The 16,355-nt window shown below is 65.8% G+C and overlaps 1 protein-coding gene across 4 annotated transcripts in view; it reads right to left on the bottom strand.

The window, feature by feature from the left end:
• The window catches only part of SCUBE1 (signal peptide, CUB domain and EGF like domain containing 1), a 110,447-nt gene that overhangs the window by 55,589 nt on the left and 38,503 nt on the right, over nucleotides 1–16,355 (bottom strand). For all 4 annotated transcript variants that reach the window (XM_045835039.1, XM_045835040.1, XM_045835041.1 and 1 more), the window contains exon 4: nucleotides 9,539–9,673. In XM_045835039.1, coding sequence (XP_045690995.1) covers nucleotides 9,539–9,673 — 135 coding nt within the window. The remainder of the gene's footprint in view (nucleotides 1–9,538; nucleotides 9,674–16,355) is intronic.

Genomic DNA, 16,355 nt, shown 5'->3' with positions numbered 1-16,355 from the left:
TCCTTTACCCCAGGCTTTCCACGGGACCGGCCCCCCATCTTCCTCTGCCCTCGCAGGGGCCGGGCCTTGGTGGAGCCCCCCATGGGCGGCCGACAAACACCTGTGGGGGACCGGCCCATAAGTACGCTGCTTATGGACAAGGGCGTGCCCCCTGAATGGCTTTGAGTCTACAAGCCAACGGCTGGAATGGACTGGCGTCCCAGAAAGCTGGACCTGGCAGGAACCGGGAGGAGCAGCTGATGGAACTGCTCCTTCCCACTGAGGAGGCTGCAGCCCAGAGCACAGCGGCTCGCCCTGGGCACGCGGGAGCCAGCCCAGTGTCCACACACAACCTTGGGGTTCCCCTTGCCCTGGCTCCCGAATGTGGGTGCTCCGGCTCCACATTCATCCGTCACACCGGGAGGAAGCCCGGGGGGGACTGCTGGTTCAGGGGCTGTCGCCCATCCATTCACTCACCCCTTCGAGAAACTGTGTGCAGGCCCTGTGCCGAGGCCACGAGCAGAGCCAGCCAGGGTTTCCACCCACATAGGTGCGTTTTCAGCTGAGACCAAGGCCATTGCCATGGCTGCTCACCGGGTGGGCAGGCACAGGGCGTCCCAGAGGAGAGCAAAGGGAGTGGGCTGGTCCGCCTTCTCAGAGGACAGGATGGACACCAGCTTCCCAGCCCTCAGGCCTCGGCTAGCCCTGGCTCCGGGAGCCCCGGACAGTGGCTTCTGTGGGAGGGAGGGGCCTGCCTGACGGCTGTCAGGGCCGCACACAGCCTGCCCTTCAGGGTGTGTGGCCTTGGAACCTGCTCAGTTTCCTCCGCTGAAGCAGAGGAGGAAGACCATTACAGCTGCAGCTCAGGGTCCCCTGACAGCCACTGCAAGACACAGGCAGTGCCCCATAAAGACTGGCCCGTCCCCTCACCCCCACTGGCTGATTCTGCAGAGCTTGTCCCAACACAGCCTCACCTCGCCCTGGACCCAGGCCCCTCCATCCCTTCCCAGGGCCAACTTTCCCTCCTCTTCCCGCCCCCTGCAGTTCCCCAGCTGGTCACTAGGCGGCACCATGTGCACGCCGCGCCTCTGAGGCCGGGGGGGTGGCTGGCGGCTGGGACCACAGAGGCTTCCTGAGGCTTCACTCCTCGGGCTCGGGAGCCGGAGACGTCCCCTCCTCCCCAGGGCTGCCAGACAGAGCAATAGAAACAGGGAATGCCAGACGGGCAAATCTGGATTTCAGATAAGCAACAGGTACTTCCCAAGTAGAAACATGTCCCAAATGTTGCGTGGGTCACACTTAAAGAACGTGTTATCTGAAATCCAGTTTAGGTGGGTGTCCTGTACTTGATCTGGAGCCTCCACCCCTCCTCCCACGGGGACCCTAGAGGAAGCCATGAGGGAACAGCTCACACAGGACCCACGGGGGCCACGGCCTGCCCGTCACCAGGGACGAGTCTGTTTCTCCCTCCTGTCAGGCGGACAGGTGACCGGAGGGAGGAGTCCCAGGCACAGGAGGGGCCCGCAGATGGCCTCGAGCGCGCCCTGCAGAAGCCCAGAGCACCTGGGAGGAGAGGCCAACAGGAACGCTGGGTCTCGCTGTCAGAAGAGTCTCTAAGGACAGGTGCAGCTCTGGTCCCAGGCTGGTGCCTCCCTCCCCCCTGGCCCCCGCCTGCTCCCGCCCTGGGCCATGCAAAGGAGCACCGTGGCCGCCCAGGCTCTGTGCCACACTGGCTGTGCCTGCTGCCCCGCCCTGCACCTCTGTCCTCTCCTGGGAGCAAAGTGGGGGGGGGGGGCGGCAGCTGCTATTGACCAGCGGCCCGTGAGGATGGAAGGCTGTCAAAGGCTTGTGCACTGTCGGAACTCGATAAATGCTAAGAACCTCTCCCTTTCCCAAGAGCACGTGCCAAAGGCAGGTACAAACCCCTGGGGAACTCCCTCAGTCCCCACCATTCTAACTGTGACAGACTGCAGAGCTGTCACCCCACCAGGTGACCAGCCGTGAGGGTGCACGCTGGATCAGCACCGGGGTGGGGCCCTGGGACAGAGGTCCGCAGGGGGAGAGGTGTCCCGGAAGAGGGGCGGCTCATGCAGAGACGTGGAGGCGTGCACCGGGGGAAGCGTCTCTGAACGTGGGAGGACTGTGGGTGCTGGGGCCGGAGACGCCTCAGCTGACGTGCAGGCTGCATGCGGCTGCGGGCGAGACCCAGCCAGCCCAGCACAGGGCGCCCGACCGGACTGCGGCCGAGCCCCGGGGCCTGGGCAGGCTGCACGGGCCCGTCGGCAGGAGGGATGTGAGAGTGACGCCACACACAACTCACCCCTCCGGAGATGACTCAGTCCCTCTCCCTTCCACCGCGCATGTCTCCTCTGCCCCCTGTCCCGAGTCAGACGAAAGAAACACACCTGTGCCCCCCTCAGGAGCTCGCACACGGGTCCCGAGAGGGGGCTGAGCCGCTCAGACCCACGTGGACGTGTGGAGAGGCAGACAAGCCCGCCTGAGTGGCAGAGCACTTCTTGGGGCGGCGGGCAGGGCGGTGTGGGCTCTGAGGCATGAGGACGGGTTCTCTGGACGGGGACCGGGGCGGGACGCCCAGCTAGCACACGTGACAGGGCTCCCGGGTCACAGGGACAGAGGCAGGCGAGGGTTTGCTGTGGCTGTGGCACGAGGTGTGCAGCGTGGAGAGGAACCACGGGCAGGCTCACTATGGACAACTCTCTGCTTCTCAGCCTCTGTCCGTTCTCTCGCCTGCAAGGCGGGCAGCGGAGCAGCTGCACCACACAGGGCTGTTTCTGGGGTCCGGTCACTTGTGTCAGAGTGTAGGCACAATGCTTGGCCCACGGCAGTGCCCCTTGCAGCCGACACTGTGTCACTAGGGGGACACAGTGTACACACAACACCTCACTGCAACCCTCACAAACAATTCCACACTCAACACCAGCGTGTGTCCCGTTACACAGATGAGAAACGGAGGCTGGGCCAGCTGCCTCTCGGCCTGGTGCTCGCTCTCTGCCCCGCACTGTTCGTGCTGGGGACCTGAGGGTCTGCGGCATTTGGGACCCCCAACTGCTCGCACGTGAAGTAAGGACTGGGGTCCCCGTAGGCTGCCTGGCTGGGCGGGCTGGGGGCCAGGCCAGGAGAAGGGCATGAGGCTGGCTCAACAACAGCCACAGGAGTTGTTTATGGGGTGGGAGGCTCGTAAAAAATAATGGGCTGGATTTATTGCCCCGCCTCCAGGGCCATTCCGGCCTGCACAGGGCCAGGACGGGCCGCCTCCAGCCGCCCCACGGATCCTCCCGCTGATGGGAGAGCTGTTTGTTCTCCCGCCCACCTGGTCTGCAGCAGGCAGGGGTCGGGAAGCTGCGCACCACGAGTCCACCCCGTGCCCTGGCCTGGCCGCCCCCTCACGGAGCAGCTAGAAGGGCAGCCCTGAGGCTGGGGCATGGCCACGCCAGATCACCTCATTTAAAGCAGAAGGTTTCCCGCCATATACACCCACAGAGGCTCCAGACCCCACAGCCGATGATGGAAAGCTCCGGATGTCCCTGGCCCTGCAAGAGCCATGCTGTGGCCCCAGGTCAAGGCCTGGGCCAGACCCCCCATGCAGTAATCACTGTCTCTGGGCAGCTCAGGAGGGACTGTGGGTCTCTGGCCACAGGCTAGTTTTTTCCAGTTTGGAGCCGGACTAGAACTGGCTCTGTCGTCAGAAACCTGGCCCCCGTGTGGAGCACTGCCCCTCACTGTGGCCCAGCTAGGTCTTGTAACTCCCAGGGTGGCTTCGAATGCCCAGGTGAGCGGGAGTGTAATACCCTGCGAGGTGTGCAGGAGTGGGGGCGGGGGGGGGGCCAGGCACCGCCAGCCTGCGCAGGGCGAGTGAGCGCAGGAGCAGCTGAAGGGAAGACCAGGTCTAGAGGGAGGCCCAGGGCCAGCCTGGAGGAGTGTGGGGGAATAGCCCAGGACCAGGGCTGGGGGAGGGCAGACAAGGCAGCTGGCCCCCGAGGCAGCTCCTGCGGAGGGAACCCCTGGCTCTCTGCCCTGCCCCTGCCCCAGGGGTCTGTGTCTGAAAACCCCCCAGTGACCTTGGCCAAAGAGCTCCCAGCCGGTCCTGAGGTGGGGTGGGCTCTGAGCGGTGGGCTCCGGTGCCAAGGGCAGGGCCTCTTGCTGCTGACGACCCCAGCGGTGTGCCAACGGGGCCTCCACCCCACCCACTAGGAGCCGGGGCTGGGTGGGGAGACGCTGCTCCGGAGCCCACCCTCAGCAGCGTGCCGCCTTCTCTGCGGGTTGAGCGGGCGGGCAGGCATGCGCCCCCGACTCCTGCGGCCCCGTGACCCTGCTGCCCGACCCTCCGCACACCGTCTCCCCGCCTGCCTCCCCTGCAGTCTGCGGGTGCCAGGAGGGCGTGCTTTGGCACAGAGGCGGGGCTTCTGGGCGCTGCCCTGCCCACCAAGAATGGCGAGTAATGGAGGAGCGCAGCGCCCTCCCAGAGCCTGGTCACACAGTCACTGAAGAGCAGGGCCGATGGCAGAACGCTGCTGTCCCCAAGCCCTCAGGGCACGCACAGGGGGACCAGACACGCCACTCAAGTGTCTCGAGCCGCTGGCCCCCGAGGAGCCCCAGACACCCAGGCCCCTCCTCACGCCAGTCGGCTCCCGGCACTCCGCACGGGCCCCGGGCTGGGGCCGGCCTGGGCCGGCCTGGGCCGGTGGACCGGGAGGGAGGCGGGCACCCGGACTTCGCACAGGCTGTCTCCGGACACCTGCGTGTCAGGGCCCTGAGCAAGGCCTCTGGGCAGCCCCCACCCTTGCACCCCACCGAAAGGAGAGGTGGGCTCGTCCTGCCCGGAGTTCCCAGGCTCCCTCCAGGGCCGCGTGCTCTGGAGGGGACCCGGCCCCACCTGCTCCAGAGCCGGCCACCGCCGAAACATCCCACACCTGTGGGACCCGGGGACAGGCCTCCCCGGAGCGTGAACCTCTGCCGAAGGTCCTGCCTCTCACCCCCCCAGCCGCCCTCCTCTGCATCCACACTGTCCCCGTGGGGGTCCGACCTCCAGGGCGGCCAGTGCCACCTCCCAGCAAGTCGCTTCATGTCCCTGTCCAGCCCCAGGCAGGTGGGGAGTTCCCAAAGTGCGGACCGTGCCCATCTCCAGGATGGAGCGGGCGCCGTCACTCTCACAGCCAAGTCCAAGCTCCTGCGAACCAGTTTCCCGCCCCTCAGTGCCACCGGCTCCGGGTCTGGGCTCAGGCTCCAGGAGGCCCTCTCTCCGGCGGACAGGAAAGGCTGCTCCACACTGACCCCACTGAGCAGCTGGGACAAGGCGGAAGTTTTGGGGGTCGGAGAAGCCCGGCCAAGAGCTGAGAGGCCGGCTGGCTGGCACCTGAAGCCAGCGGTGGAGGCCCCGGTGGAGAAGGGCGGCTGCATGGGCCCGGGAGGGCAGGGAGGGCACGGGGGGCCTGAGAGTCCAGACTGGGGTGGGAGGCAAGAATCAGGCATGGGGGAGGGGCTCACACTCGAGTCCCCCTTCCCCTCCAGCAAGGCCACACAGCGTACAGAGAAGGCCTGGTGTGGGCAAACGCCGGCACCCACCCTGCCAGGCTCCATGGCCCTGGGGCAGCCGCGGAATCACCCCTCAGTCAGATGGTGCTGGGGGGCAGTGGGGGTGAGGGCCCGCCGTGCTCTAGACCCCATCCCAGACAGGCCCAGAATGGACAAGGGGGCTCCACAGGGCGGTCACTGCCCCCTGCCCGTGGCCCCTGCCTCTTGGGGTTCAGAGCCCCACTCCATGTTGGTTTTCAAGGTTAGCTGCCTTCAGTCCGTCGCTTTCCACCAACGTCTGCTTCCAGACGGACTGGCCAGTGTCCTGCCCTCTCCTCCCCACCACACCGCCCACTGCCACCTAGTCCCTCTAAAACCCCAGGCCACGCTGGTCCCTCTGCCCACCGACTGCCCGCCCACACTCCACCAGTTGGCCACCTCAGAGGCCGCCCGCTCTCAGGGGCTTCTCGGAGCCTTCCGGACTGCCCCCAGGCTTCCAGCAGCCAGGCAGGACCAGCTGCCCTCCGACCGGAACAGGCTGCTGGCTGAGCCCCACGCCAGCCACCACGCACTCCACACCATGCCACACAGAGCCACGCAGAGCCACGCCGTGCCGGAGCGCACAGATGTGAGTTGAAATGAAAGGGCAGGCATGTGAGGGGGAGGGAACCTGGGGGAGGAAACCTGAGGGAGCTGGCCCGCACCCCCGGGACGGAGAGGCCCCGGCACATGACCACGACGAGGGGCCGTGGAGGCTGGGCTGGGCGCCCCAGGCTTGAGGCCGAAGGGGGCCGTCGCGGCTCGCTGCGTCAAGGCCGAGCAGGAGGCACGTGCAGCTGTGCCCGGGCGGAACCAGCACCTGGAAGCCTCGAGCCACGGGTGCCAAGAGCTCAGGGTCTCACCTCCCCAGCGCTGGGCCAGAGGGACGGCCCACGTCCCCACACCACGCCTGAGTTCTAAAGCAGCAGCCCCCGCTCTGGACCACTGCACCGCGTTCCCCAGAACGGACCCCGCACCCGCCTAGGCGGCAAGGAGCCCCAGGGAGGCAGGGTGGCTGCAGCGGCCACGCGGCCAGTGGAGACGGACGGCCGCCAAGGATCTCAGTCCCCACCCCAGCCTGGCCGGACCCCCGTGCTCTGAGCCACGGTTTGGGCTGGCGCCGTGGGAGCGGGGCCGCTCTGAGGGGCTGAGTTCCCCGGCCTCACTGCCCGGCCACTGGCCCGGGCTGACCCTGGCCGGCCCCACCGCACATCCGGCCACCTCTAATCAAAACCGGCCCATGTGCCTCTCCCCTCGCCCAGGGGGGGCTCCCGAGAGCTGGCAGGCATGAGGAAGAGTCGGGTAACATGAGGGATCGAATTGCCAAGTGGCTCTGGGCTCACCAGCCCTCCCAGAAGTGGGGGGGGGGGGGTCAGAAGCCACTTAGGTGCAAAACCAGCTGGGGCTTAGCAGCCGGGACTCGCCCTGACCTGGGGCGCTAACGGCCATCACTGTGCCAGACACACAGTTGCGGGCACTTGTCACGGCTGACGGAGGCTCCAGGGAGAGGCAGCCTGTCCAGTCCGCTGGGCCCTGGCTCCGCCCACAGGCATTAAGGAGCAGTCAGCCCGCATCCCATGCACTTGACCTGTCCGCCTCAGACTTCCTATGTGGCCTCTGGGAGCCCTGGAAATGCTGCCACTTGTCCTTGCTGAGGCGCCCAAGAAGTCTGCTGTTTTTAGATGGATTCATTGCTAGGTTTAAAAATTACGACATTCACACATTCTCATGAGGAAAGAGGCTTCCTTAATCAGAATGCCAGTTCACATGGTTTGGGGTTGAGGCCCCAAACCTGTATTCTGGTTAAATCTTGATTCCTGGTTTCAGGTAAAAAGCTGGGCCTGGTCACCCTGGGCCTCTGGGTTGGGGAGGCCCGTGGGCTCAACGCCCAGGCCCAGGAGCGCCAGGTTCCCCAGCAGTCCTCCCTTCTCCCCTCTGCCCGCCTCTGCCCCACCAGCTTCCCAGGGCTGTGCTCTTCAGCACCCCCACCCCCGCCGTGGTCCTGCGACCTCACGGGACCTGGCCCTGCCCAGCTCCCCCATCCTGGGCTCCTCTCCCCGAGCTCCACCGTCCCTCCACTCGTCCTGTTTCTGCTCCAGCCCGGTCCGCTTCCCACCGCAGGGCCTCTGCACCCGCCCGGCCTGGCATGTGCCCCCAGCCCCACCCACAGCTGCCCTGGCCCCTCGCTCCGTTCCAGCTCGTGCGTGCCTTCCTCAAAGAGGCCTTCCACGCCCACCTTTCTCTGTCCATGTCCCCTCCCCGTTTCTTTCCTCACCACCTGGTCACATCTCAGCCAGCAGCCTGGGCTGGGGTCCTCACTCCGCCAGTCCTCCACGGCGTGGCCCGGGGCCCTGCTCAGAGCGAGTGCCACCGTGGCTGTTCCCACCTCATCGCTCCCCCGCCCCCCCCCCCACCCCGACGCCGAGGTCTGCTCAGTAGCAACTCCAGCTCGGGGATGCGCACAGGTCCAACCGGGACCTGCTACAGACCAGACGCGGCCGCCAGTGTGCGGTGCCAGCTGTCCATGCTGCGCCCGCCCGCGCTTCACCTGGAGTCCTGCCGTGGGAAGGCCACTCTTCAAAGGGACGGCGCACACACCACCTCGCTGAGAAGGGGACTTTATAGCCTGCTAGGAGCAGCTGCCCTATAAACCCCTCCTCGATGGAAGCCGAGCGCCCCTCCCCCACCAACACTCACTCCCTTCTCCCTGAATCTGTTTCTTATAAAACTTGATTTGGGCCCGGGGTCCTCATCTGGGGCAGCCTGACCCCAGAGCCCCACAGAGGGGGGGGTCTCGTGAGGGGCAAACCCAGCCGCTGCCAGGACTGCTGGGGAAGTCTGCGCCGGGAGACTGGAGCACCGGCCCGGGCAGCCGGGGCCCGGCCTCCACGTCCTTCCGGGGACACGGCGCGGCCGGGGAGCACCGGGGCTGTCCTGTCTTCCAGGAAACTGCCGAAACAGACACTGGGGATGCTACGGCGCCCGGTACAGTAGTTCTGACTCACTACCCTGGGTTTTACACTTTTTGACTGTATTTTCTTCCCTGAGATCTGCTTTCATGTAAGAACCAGGCCCAGGCGCCCAGCTGTCGCCTTGCGGCCTCTGTCGGCTCTGATGTCCGCTGGGCTCTCTGCCGCCGGGGCCTCGCTCTGCCCTCCCAAGGCCCCGCAGGGGCAGCGCCACGTCCCCACGCTGTGCGCGGAAGCTGAGGCTCTGGGCCCGTACGGGAGTCTGCCGGGTTCCTCCAGGCCCCGCCTCGGGGCTGTCCTGTCTTCCTTCCACCTCCCTGCCCTGGACCACAGCACGGCCAGGCCCCAGGCACGCTGGCCCCCGCCTGCCCTCAGCCCACCCGGCCGCCCTGGGCCTCGCCATTGTCTCACGCCCACAGGCGCCTGCTTCTCAAGTGCTGCTCCCTCGGCCGGGAAGGCCCTCTCCTCGAGGCATGCAGGCCCCGCTCCTGGCCACCCCGTCCTGCCTCACGGCCCTGCTGCTCCGGGCCCAGACTCTGGCCAACACCGCCCTGACACCAGGGCCTTCACCCTCGGGGCTCGGCTGGCTCCTGTGCAGCCTGGCTGGCCTCCGGGGTGGCCGGCTCCCAGCCACGACAAGTGCCCCCCAGCTGGTGGCCGGGTGAACACACAGCAGACAGTCCTCGGTGCTGCCGGGTGCACAGAGACTGAGAAACGGCCACTCGCCCGGTCAGGCCTCCAGCCCGCGTGGGGAAGAGAGCCGTGGGGAAGGGGGCCCCACTCTTCCCGGCCACGGCCAGCCTCCAGCCCGGAACGTGACACAGCTTCTCCGGTCACATCCGCCCATGCGTGGCCCCACCTCGTCTCCAGGTGAAAACACCCGAAGCACCGACAGCCCCGATGAGCAGGTGGAGGGGAGGTGCTGGGAGGGGCTCCGAGCGGAGTCAGCCATGCGGGCCGCCCCCAGAAGGTTCCCGGGCCCGCTGCGGGGCGTGCCGGCCGGCGAGGGTGGGACTCACCGTTGGAGCGGTGGATGCAGGTGTGCTGGTTGTCACTGAGGAAGAAGCCGCTGTGGCACTGGCACTCGTAGCTGCCCATGGCGTTGACGCAGACCTGCTGGCAGCCCCCGTTGTTGTCCTGGCACTCGTCCACGTCTGCAGAGGGGAGGGAGGGCGGGGTCACGCCTGGGGCTGGCGCGAGGAGGAGGTGACAGTTCCCCCAGTCTGCGGGAGGGGCTCCCCGAGCTACCCCCAGCAGTGTCTGTCTGCAGGGGTGCTGCTGCTGTGCCCCACGGTGGCAGACACGCTCCACAGCAGACCCTGCAGGGTCACTCCACAGAGGCAGACGGTCACACTGGCGGTCACACTAGCTGACCCTGACTCCCCTGTGTGCCTGCTGTTGCCCCTGCATCAACTCCTCTGGCCCTCACGGCTCCCCTGTTGATCAGACCCAGGGCTGGCCCATTGAACAGACAAGCACACTGAGGCACAGAGAGGCACAGCCACCTGCCCAAGGTCCCACGGAGGCAGGGTTCAAAGCTGGTCTGGGTCCCAAACCTGGGCTCTCCCTAAAAGCCCCGCCCCCTTCCCCAGCAGACTGCAGCCCTCGCTGTCTCCCCACGCACAGAGCCTCGCCACCTAGGCCCCACCGCCCCCCTCAGTCGCATCTCAGACGTGCGGCCAGCCCCACGAGACCTGGCGGCCAGGACGAGGCAGGAGGACGAGGCAGCCTGCTGACCCCCACTGCCCAGGCTTTCGGCCTTGCAAACCGACTTCCAAAGCCCAGAGCACAGGGAGGCTTGGAAGGGCCCCGAGCCCTGGCCGCCGAGACTGCGCGGAAGGCTGCCAAGCGGTCTTCCCCACTCCCCGGGAGAGGCGGGCCACAGGGCGGCACTCGCTTCTGACCAGAGGCCGCTGGCACGACGGGGGCTCTTGGCTGAAAGGAGTCTTTATGGAGTTCTGGTCTCGCACAGAACAGCATGTTTCAATTACCAGAGTCGTAACCCCCTACACTGTCAGTTTGTTTAATGAAAGGAGGGCTTCTTAAACCTTAATGTGCCGTGTCTGTATTGTCATTTTAATAGGCAAATATATGAAACCACAGCGGCAATACGAGCTACTGGCTGCTGCCAGCCAGCACCCCAACCCCCAACACGCATGCACACACGTACACACACGCACTCTCATGCGCACACACGCGCACACCCACTGGCTGTGGCCCTGAGCTTTACACACAGGTCTCTTAGCCATGGGCCTCTGTCCCCCCCGGGACGAAAAGGACACGGGGGACGGAGCCTCCGGCAGCGCGGCCTGCACTGGCTGGAGAGGCCTGCGCCCCCCCGCGGTGTCAGCCGGGGCCTCCTCGGGCTTCGGGCGCACAGGCCAGCTCCCCCGGCAGGAGACCCCGCGGCCGCCTTTGAGGCCGGCTGCGAGGCAGGGCATTGTTCTCCGGCAGCTCAAATGTCAGCCGTGTGGCAGCCGGGGGAGGCCGAGCCCTGAACTCTAAAAGCCACCAGGCACAGCCAGCGTGGTGAAGGTGGCTCTTGTTAGGGGGCGGGGCCTGAGAGTGGGGGCTGGGAAGGACAGGGAGGGGTTACTCTGAAAACCCTTCTGTGCTCGGCAAAGTCTAACTGACCACCCCTAAAGGCCGGGTGCCAGTGTGGCCTGTGCTGGGGGCACCTCCCGCCCATGCCCCGTGGCGTTCACCTCTGGGTCTGTGCCCTGCCACAAGCAGCTCTGGGCCAGACTCCGTGTCTCGTTCACCCCATCGACAACCACACGAAGCCAACACTCCTTCAGTGCTCCTCACGTGCCAGGAACACGGCCCCACGCACGTCGCCTCACTGGACCCTCGCGGCGACCAACGACGCCCTGCAGCACTGCAGCACTGCGCAGACGAGGCCCCGGGCTGACGGCGCGAGTCACACCGCTGCTCGGAGGGAGGGTGGGGCCCGGGCCTGTGTGGTCCAGCTCCTGAGCCCACGCTTCCCGCCCTGCTATGCTGAGCCTATGGTGCAGATGCGAGGCTTGGGCCACGCGCCACTAGTAACACACAAACACGCCGGCGCACCTCGGAGGGTCCCGCCTCTGGCCCGGGAAGCCCCACGGAGGCGCGGTGCCCCTGCGCTGGCACACACGCACACTGAGACAGGGGCGCGGGTCCCCGGTCCAGACTCCCTTCGAGTCACACTCTCTGCCCCTCTTCCCACAGTTCCCAGCATCTTTGTTCTGCACCTCAGTTCTCCCAACCCCAGTAAAGGCTCCACTGGCAGACACAACAGACACAGGCGCTCAAACGCTGGACTCGTGGTGTGGAAATGCCACTTCGCCGCCACCACAAGTGGCTTCCCTCGTGCGGTTTGTCTGGTCTGACCCATCTCCGCCCCTCCCTGGAGACCAGGCACCGACAGACAGCCGACACGACGCATCCGTGGGCCTGCAGCGGCTGGCAGAGTGGCAGGGCCTGGAGCAGGGCACTTCCACGGGTGGGGGGTGGGGACCCGCCAGCACTGATGAGTGACGTGAGACCAAGGTGAGGCCTGTGAACAGTTCCCTTGCCCACTCCCAAATAATTGAGCCCCAAGATCAGCAGGAGGGAAGATGGGGTGCCCCTCTGTACCCACTTCCCACTGTGGCCCAAACACAGGCTTCCCCCACACGTTGAACAGGAGATCAAGGTCACAGAGACCAGATGTGTAGCCCGTGGACCTTACCAACTCCTCTGGGGGCTGGATTAAGGGCCTGAGGCCCACCTCTTGCCCCCGTGTCCCCTGCCCCCCAAAAGGTCCCACGGTGAGGTCTGCCGAGTGACCCACTGGGGCAGTGAGACGGTGGCCCACTGGCCTAGGACAGACCGAGCTAACCTAGAGGTCTGCCCAGGCCCCACACGGGATTGTGGGAAATGCTCAGCTTCTCGGCCCTCCCGAGGGGCAAGCCTGGCACACTCTGTTCCTGGGGCCCCAGGACTCGGCCCAGTCTGTTACGACAGGTGCCCCGGGGCAAGGAGGAGCCCGCCCCTGGGAGTTGGGCGACCTGAGTTCTTGGCTGGCCTTGTCCCCGGGAGGAACGGCAGACTGCGTCCTCAGGAAGCCCCATGCAGCTCTCTGCCTTCTCGCCCGTGCAGACGGGTCCACACAGGGATGCGCCCCGTGTGGGAATCCCACCCCACCGCCACACCCCCAGAGATGGGCGCCGAGGCTGGCTGGGCGGAGCCGGCAGCCTCCTATCATACGCACCAGCACTGGCAACCAGTGCACCTCCCGGTGGCCAGGCCCCCCGGGCTCGGACACCCGGGCCATCTTAATAAACCTGCACGACAGCCCGCTCTGGGGCGCCGTTCTCAGGTTTCCGGTTCTCAGGTGAGAAAACTGAGGCCGAGAGGGAGGACAAAACAGGCTGAAGTGGGATATGAAGGCCAGGGAGTCGGTCCAAAGCCCTCCCTCTGTTCTTCTGGGGTTTGCACTTCTGCACGAGGCTGCGTGGCCGAGAGAGGCAGGTCCCTGAGCATCTGCGCTGCAAACTTCCCTTGGTCCCCCCCGTCCCCCCACGTCTCCAAAGTCCTGCGTGAAAGCCCCCTCCTCTCTGGAGTCACCCTGACGCCCAGCAGACACCCAGCAGATGCCCAGCAGACGCCTAGCAGTCGCCCGCCGCCTCTGGCTGTCAGACCAGAGGTACCTTTGCTCTCGGCTTCCCGCCTCGGCCCCGGACCTCAGGCTCGGCCGCCCCGTCTCCGCTCTGGGCTGAGGACAGAGCCGAGTCTCCTCTACATCCCCGCACGTTCCCACGGAGCGGGTCCCACTGCGTGGGTGCTCAGGGGTCGGCAGGGGAACTGCAGTGCACACCTGTGCTTGCACACAGAAGTGACAGGGCGCTCACTACCATGCAAGGCCAGTCCCCTTGAGCAAAGCACTGTCCTGGCTCCTTCTGGGGACAACAGAGGGGGCTCCGTCGGGGCTCTCTGCAGCCCGCCACTGTGTGCAGTGAGGCCCTGCGCAAGCCTGTTTCCAATCCATGGTCCCTGACCCCTGCGCAGGCTCGGTGGGGTGAGGCAAGTGCTCTGCTCTGAATCCTGCTGGCAGCTCAAGGTCCTTTATCTTTATTTATGGCCACAGCTGACTGTTCCCAGAAGGCAGGGAGCTCCTCAGTGCAGGGACTTAGCTACAAAGCGGAGAGGAGGCCCCCTGGGTTCTGGGCCAGACCCTAGGAGGCTCCTCTTGGGAAACCCTTTTTAATTGGCAACAAAAGAACTGAAGGGCACAGCATGGAGAAGAGAGCCCCAAAGCCCCCGGTTCTGTAAGGGTCCTGTGTGGGGCTCTGCATGGACTGCCTGCACCAGCCAGGACACCCTCTGGAAGGACCCTGCCTGCAGCTCCCCTGGGCGAACATGCTCCCTCCATTAAGCCACAGGCGCACCTCGGTGCCCCCAGGACTGATGGTGAGGGGTGGGGGTGACAGGCAGGAGTGCGGGGAAGGGAGAGGACGCTGAGCTGTGCCTGGTCCCTGACTCGGGGCCCTTGGCTGGCGGGGCTGGGAAATGCCCTCGGAGACAGGTCACTGCAGTGCGGCCTGCGGTGAAAGCAGAGGGCAGGCTGCTGCCCAGCCCGAGGCCCGGTGCCCAGTGCCCAGGGAGCATGCATTCGTTGGGCCGCTGCTGAGGGGCGCCGGGAGCAGGGAGCGGGGAAGGAGGGAGACTAGGGAGCCAAACAGGACAGATGAGGGGCCTTGTTCCAGCTCTGGTCTGCCCCCCCAGGCCTGCGACCGTCTTGTCTGCGAAGCCCCCTCCCTCGGTCCTTCCTGTACCCAGGCGTCACCAAGGCTATCGGGCTTTCCTCCCCACCTGACCCATCTGCTTCACCCCCGCCTCCGCTGTACCACCCTGCTCGGCTGAGGCCGCTCCCTGCAGCACAGTCCGGGCTTCTCCTGGGTCTCGGCTCCCTGCCTCTCCCTCCCGAGCCCAGGGGCTGGTGACGACTCCCACCAGCACAGGACGGCGGTGCCTGGGCCGTCCGGGGTCAGGGCTCCCCGGCGCCCGTGGCAGTGCCCTGTGCAAGCACAGGACTGGATGCTGTGGCCCCGCCTCTGCTGCCACTGAAGGGCTGTCTGCGATGTGTCCTGTGCAGCGAGGGAGACGCCGTTCTCCCACAACAAGGGCTCGGAGCCGACACCGAGGGCTGTAGGCTGGGCTGCAGGCTGGTCCGCCTCCGAGGCCTCTGCAGGCGGGCCTGCGGTTTGCCCGTGAGAGCTGCTTTCTGGCCCAAGGTGCTGCTGTTTGTTTTCATTAATAGCTGGCTGTGGGTCCTACTGTGGACTAGGAATCCAGGCTTGCAGTTATTTATAATAGCTAAAAATTACTCCTGGACCCAGCTGTGGCTGCTTTGTGTTTCCCGGGGACCTTCCGTGATTTGAAACAGAGACGCTGTGTTCTGTTTGGGCCTTGCCTGTGTTTTCCCGGCTACCAAGAGCCTACTGTGTGTCAGGCCCCGCGCCGGGCTCTGGATCGCAGCTCCCCCGCCCGCTGGCCGGGGAGCAGAGGCGGAGGCGCCGGGCCATCTGAGGAACAGACCCAACCTCCGCCCCTGCGAGCTGCCTCCTGGCCCCTGAGGGCCCAGGCCCCAGCCCTCCCCAGCTCCTTTCAGAAGAGAGGCTTAGGCAGAAAAGCCTCTTGGCTATTGAGCGGCTCTTGCAAAATTGCATTTGATGAGTTAAGTGTAAATAAACGAGAACCAGATGGGTTAGGTTTTGGGGAAAGTGCACATGGGCCTTAGAGCGCGGGGCCCAGGCGCTGCCAGACCCCGGCCGCGCCCTGTGCTGTCGGAGGTGCCGGCGCAGGCAGGCGGGAGGTGTGTCCACGGTCTCCCGGGACCCGTCCACTTCCCGGCCTGGTCCGCAGCCGGGCCTTCCCTGGGGCACCTGGCTCCCCGGCAGGTCGGCTGTGTGTGGAAGACACAGGGTCTCTCGAGGCAGCCCTGACCTGACACTTCGCCCCTCGGGCCGGGCGGGAGTCCAGGCTCCAGGCTGGGCCGAGGTGCATGAGCGGTGGGCCGGCCTTCCTGACGGGCGTGCCCACTGCTCCCGTCCACGCCGAAGGAGCCAGCCCTGCGGAGGCCCGCGCTCTGTTGAAGCCTGCCTGCCTTCAACACTGTGTTTTGTTTTTTAAAAATATTTCATCTATTTATTTTCAGAAAGAGAGGAAGAGAAGGAAAGAGGGGGAGAAACATTAATGCGTGTTACCTCTTGTGCACCCCCACTGGGGGCCTGACCTGGCCCACAGCCCAGGGATACACCCTGACTGGGAATTGAACCAGCGACCCTTTGGTTCTCAAGCCAGTGCTCAATCCACTGAGCCACACCAGCCAGGTCTACCTGCCTTCAGGGTCTGGTCACCTCATCCCTCACCGGGGCCCCACCTCTAGTCTCAGCTGCTGCCTGGCGCTCGCTTCCCCAGTGGCGTCTGGGCAGCACCGGACATCTCTAAGGACCAAAAACTCACTGTCTGACTCCGGCTGCTGACTGCTCCTCCTGACGGTAATCTGCGTGAGGCCGCCCTGTGACCACCGCCTACCCCTCGAGCCACAGCTGTTGGGGTACGAGATGCAATGAGTAGCAACTTGCTGTGTGACTTGGGCAGGCTGCTTAGCCACTTCGGGCCTTGGTTTCCTCCTCTACATGCCGGGGACGACAGCACCTGGAGTTGTCGTGGGAACCACAGGAAATGCCAAGGGAGAGCACTCAGTGCACAGCCTGGCACGCACACGCCACCGGTGAGCGTTCGTCAGTCCCGGGTGCCAAGGCCACCGCGACGCCTCAGGGGCCCCAGGTGGGAGGGTGCCAGGGGAGA

Source organism: Phyllostomus hastatus, unplaced genomic scaffold, assembly GCF_019186645.2.
Source record: "Phyllostomus hastatus isolate PE091 unplaced genomic scaffold, TTU_PhHast_1.1 phas_contig_198, whole genome shotgun sequence".
NCBI lineage: Eukaryota > Metazoa > Chordata > Mammalia > Chiroptera > Phyllostomidae > Phyllostomus > Phyllostomus hastatus.
This window is presented reverse-complemented; position numbering and strand designations above follow the sequence as displayed.